Genomic DNA, 5043 nt, shown 5'->3' on the forward strand with positions numbered 1-5043 from the left:
AGGCATCTTAGAGGATCTTAATATCACTCTCCTCTCTCTCTCTCTCTCTCTCTCTCTCTCTCTCTCTCTCTCTCTCTCTCTCTCTCATTATTAGAAAATAGCAAATTGTACAAATAACTACAATCAAGATGTAAGTATTAAGAGCCTTACATCAACACACATCTCATTTGAATGATTTCCAACGAACCTCAAAGTAAGGTTGCCTTGCCACCCTAATGATTCTAACTAAATGGGTTCAAGGTAATACCTTTCATTAATTACCCTCACTATTCCAAAAGAAGCAAGTTATCAAAGGAGTAATCCAAGATGCCTGGTCATAAATAAGAAAATACCTTATACAAAAATGTTAAAAAAGGCATTTCTTACAAATCAAATGCTCCTCTTCTAGTGGATCTCAAGGCATTTGAGTAAGATTTTCAATCATTGGGCTTCACTCATTGCTTGAGTCAAGACCTACCTAACTATAGAAACAAAACCATCGCTTTTGAACTATGCAACAAGGATGGGATAATTGCAAACTTGCATTTCTTACAAGTAAACTCAACTAACTTAGATGTTCATCTTAATATGAAATTGTTTTTTTATACAAATTATATCTACATCTAGATACTCTTCTATCTCTCATCTATTTGTGAAGTGCATTGTTCATATGCCGTTACTTATCTTTTATTTTCTTTGACCCTTTCCTTGGATGTATGTTTTGAGTTCCCATCATTGATACATTTGCCTTTTCTTTACTCCTTGTCCATTGTAACTATGTGTTTAGTTCTTCCCTTTTGAGTTGACATTGCTTAATATTGCTAGCAACTAGATAACAGCAACTCAAGTCAATAGTATCTCTACAGGAATTTAAATAGCTTGCATCCATCGACAAGTGCAAAGCGCGAGTGGTAACAATGACTAGATTCTAACTAGGCTAGAGTATTGACTACAATTTCAAGCACATGGTTGTTAATCTCATTGCATGTCACATGCCTACACTTTAGTAACTTGAAAGGAAATACTATTGTGATGAGCATGAGATCATGGCAACAATAAGGACACCTTGTCATACACATATTTGATAAGCATCAACCACATAATTTAACAACTTATCACTATAAGATAATGATATTGATAATGATGATAAAGAAATCTTTGGTAGAAACACATCATGTTGAGGTATAAACATTCTATCCAATCTATAGCTCAAGTGCCCCATTATTGCTAAAATTCATTCAAAAATCCATATTCCCAATGACTAGGGTACAACCATGACCACAATCCTACTTAAAGACCAAAGATGTAAAAGCATACCACATTCTTACCTCTCTGGACCATCCAAAACAACCGAGTGTTCAATGCTTGCTAAGCCCTAGCTTAGCATACCACAAACATTGCAAGACCTCTAAGCCATGGAGAGGACAGGCCTTCCTTCATGCAACCTTGGGCTATTAAACAAATAACCCTACACTAATATAAACTTCTCAAGTTCATCAGCCTTTTGGTAATAGCCAACCATAGTACACCATCTCACCAAAAAAACACAAAAATCTCCATTAACTACCCTAGTTACAGCTGCTGCAAAGTACTTGTTGACTCAAGGTGACCAGGCTACTGTAAAATGCCCAAAAAATGCTTGTGTTACATACATAGAATGACCGAAATTTTCTATAATAAAGCTATCCATTTCTATGCCTAAGGCCTCAATGGGGCCAACGTAATAGAATTCTCATAAAGGCTATGTGGTACTTCAAAAATCTCATTTACCTTTTATGCTCCTCCTAGGTGTTCTTTTCCATGGTTGAAGTATGGAGTCTGAGAATTTGTTGGGCAAAACCTGAGATCTTCCTCGCAAAGACCGGATCACAGGAACTCCATCATTCAGCTGTGCTGCATCTGTTGCTCCTGTACTGTGGCCATTCTCAGTCACCTCTGAGACTTGTATGTTTGAGGTATCTGAGACTAACATGGTTGAAGTCCCTTGCTCCTGATCTTTCTCCTGGCTAGTTCCAGAGCTTACCCTCCTCCTTCTGACATAGTGAACTGCTGGTAAAACTTCAGATACATCAGACCTCAAAGCACCCTGCATTGAAGGAGTATCTGAAAATTCTGGTGACAGAGACTTAGCTTTGTTTCGATCAAGCCCAATCACTGTCCTTAACTCAGGCATCTCCAAAATTTTCAACCTAGCAATCTCTTGTTTTTGGCTTTCATCCTTCTCATCAGAAGTCCTTCTCCTCTTACTTGTGCAACCATAAGCTGGAAAAACTTCAGCTGCCTCAGATTTTGACACAGAATCTGACCCGTTCAGTCTTCTTAATGCACTCCTTGCACGCCTTGTAACCTTCTTCCTAAGAATCATGGATGTTCCATAAAGAAAGTAGGGAGCTTCAGATCTGTTCTTGTGCAATTTAATCTCACTGTGAGCCCGCTTTGATGGCCCTGTAACTCCATTCTCATCTTCATTTTCATGTGTTCCTTCTGATAGTACTTGTATGGCAGCACTGACTAATAGATCAAAAGCAGAACAATTTAGTCCCACTGGTAAGAAGCTCTGCTCCTGGTGATGGTCCTCAAAGCTCCCAGCTTCACTCATGGCATCAATCTCCCCTGCTCCAATGCAATGTTGATGTCTCTGCACACAGCACTGATTCGCCACCATCCTTGTGGTTATCTCTGGTCCAAATTCATGACATTCTGAGCTATCCACACAAGAAGTTGAAGGTGGAGTTTGACGCAAGGAAGCCATTTCACCACTACGGCCCGAAGCATGGTGCTCAATCTCCGATTGCGCATGGGAGCTCCATTCTTCAAAATGGAACCTACCTGAGCTTTTTTTATGTGCAGATATAGGCAGCACCTGTTCAGCACCGATGGCATTATACCAAGAGGATTTGACAGGCCTTGTCTTGGGAGTTCTTCTGAAAGGAGGGGGGAAATCCGGAATGCTGGATGGATCTTGCCGTGCATCTTGCATTTCCTCCTGTTCCTCTTTGATCAGCAAAAGCTTTGATCGAGACCGGGTTGTTGGTTTGCTGTACTGTTGCGGTGCCGCAGGCGAAGGCAGGGCAAAATCAGGGAAGCTGACACATACCTCTTCTTCTTTGCTATCCATCATGTGGCTTGAGAGCTGAGACAGATCTGAGACCAGGCGAGGGAGCGATTTGCCTCGCGGTATATCCATGGATTGACAGAGACCTTGCTGCTTGAAGTGAAACCTCAATCAATCAAGATTAAACCTTACGAAGAACCTGATCACCTGATCTGACCGGTTTCTGTCGATTGCGGAGCTTGATCTCAGCGAAAGATGGCAATGTCAGTTCCTGGTGCAGCTTACCTCAAGCTCGGCTTTTGGCCATTTTGCTTATGGCGAGAAGAAAGCCTGCCGCTTCGACTGATGCTTAATGTGTATAATGGCGAAAATTGATGAAGCTCGTGTCTGCCTCAACAATGGAAGCTATGGTGCCCGATCAAGCTCGATCAAGATAGAAGGAAGACAAGAGAGGTGTAGAAGGATTCTGTTCTTGGACAAGCAGGAGGGGCAGGGCAAATGTGGCAATGGCGGATGGGCCTGCAATTGGTCTTGAGAAGATCATGAGTGGAACTGTGGCACATAGACACAAAGAGAGAGAGAGAGAGAGAGAGAGAGAGAGAGCTGGGCCTAGGTGAACTTTGTCTAGACTATATGCATCACAGCCAATGCATGCATGCATGACAAGAGGATATATCATCTACAACACCACAAGAGCTAGGACACTCACAAGTAAGGCTGGTTACACACACCCTGCCCACCCAATTTGTGCCCAGTTGGTGGGCACAGGAAAAGTTGACTTGAGCAACCACCTACTTACACACTAGGTGGCGGATATCCGCTGTCCATCTTTCATCCACAATCGATTGCACATCAGCCACCACCTATGCACCAGACACTTCCCGAATTATCCCCGGATCACATTTGAATGAAGGGATGCTATCGATGTTGATCATTATTGACATAATAATTATTATGTGAATACCGAATTAAACACAATCATTGATGGTAGATTTTTTTTTAAAAACGACTAATAAAACTAACACAAATTAGTAATGAAAAAGAGAGCAGGGGAGTTGAACCCCTTCACCATGCTGTTGAGGCATTGCTTTACCTAGCTCTCTATGGAAAGATAGAAAGAGGGAAAATTTATTAGCACACCACCCCTCTTTCCACCTTTCCATCTGCAATGCAGATGCAACAGAAGTTTACTCACCGTTGCCTTCGTCGTGGATCTCCTCCGCAGAGTCAGAATCACCAAAGATTGTTCTCACAGTTGTATTCTCCCTCTCTTGAAGCATGGCTCGAGTAACGTTGTCTCTTCAAGATGCTCCCCCAAGATGGCTTGGCCCCGATGTCCACTGAGATTGAGCTCTTTGTATTGCTTGCATGGTACCTATGTCTGTTTGCATAGCAACCTCTGCTAATCCATTTCTCAAACTATTTTGCTGGTCCATGTCTTGACAGGGTGCATTACTTTCTCTCTCAGGTTCTGTTGTCACTTCACGTATCCATGCATCATCAAAACTATCTCCATGCACAATGCATATATTATGTAGAATAAGGCATGTTGCCACCATCTTCAGGACTTTTTGTAAAAGCATGTCACATCTCTTCAACAATATATGAAATTGTGCTTTAAGGATGCCGAATGCTCTTTCAACTGGCATATGAGTACTTGATTGTATGTAATCCCAATAATAATGTTCTAGAGATAGTCCATCCTTACTACCCTTGAAAGGAGGAAGCATCCAAAAGCATGCAGGATAAGCACAATCGCCTAGTAGACAGTATTGTCCCTGAGCTTTGTTTGTGCATCATTTTCCTAGATCTAAACATTGTAAAGCATTCCAATCATGCATAAAACTTGCCCAACCAACGTCAATCCCAAACAACACAATTGGCTACCACATTGATTTATAGAATAATTGCGTGGAAGCCCTTCCTATTAAAATAATCTTTGTAGTTCTCTCTTGGGGCAATGATAGGTATATGACTACCATCTACTGCACCAACAACATATGGTATAC

At 41.5% G+C, this 5043-nt stretch overlaps 1 protein-coding gene across 1 annotated transcript; it reads right to left on the bottom strand.

Annotated features, from left to right (window-relative positions):
- Positions 1 to 1126: 1126 nt before the first annotated feature.
- On the bottom strand, positions 1127 to 3687 carry LOC148023215 (uncharacterized). The gene is made up of 2 exons (XM_087696221.1): positions 1750 to 3687; positions 1127 to 1596 (listed from the first exon to the last, which is right to left on the bottom strand). Exons 1-2 carry the CDS (start codon positions 3164 to 3166, stop codon positions 1580 to 1582), a joined length of 1434 nt encoding a protein of 477 aa, XP_087552347.1. The 5' UTR covers positions 3167 to 3687; the 3' UTR covers positions 1127 to 1579.
- Between the last annotated feature and the right edge of the window lie 1356 nt (positions 3688 to 5043).

The sequence above is a fragment of the Lygodium microphyllum genome, chromosome 16 (assembly GCF_053477565.2).
Source record: "Lygodium microphyllum isolate KBCC chromosome 16, Lygodium_microphyllum_v1.1.10, whole genome shotgun sequence".
NCBI lineage: Eukaryota > Viridiplantae > Streptophyta > Polypodiopsida > Schizaeales > Lygodiaceae > Lygodium > Lygodium microphyllum.

What these genes read in the sequence shown, in the direction of transcription:
- LOC148023215 (XM_087696221.1), bottom strand. Translation starts at nt 3,166, where the DNA reads ATGGATATACCGCGAGGCAAATCGCTCCCTCGCCTGGTCTCAGATCTG.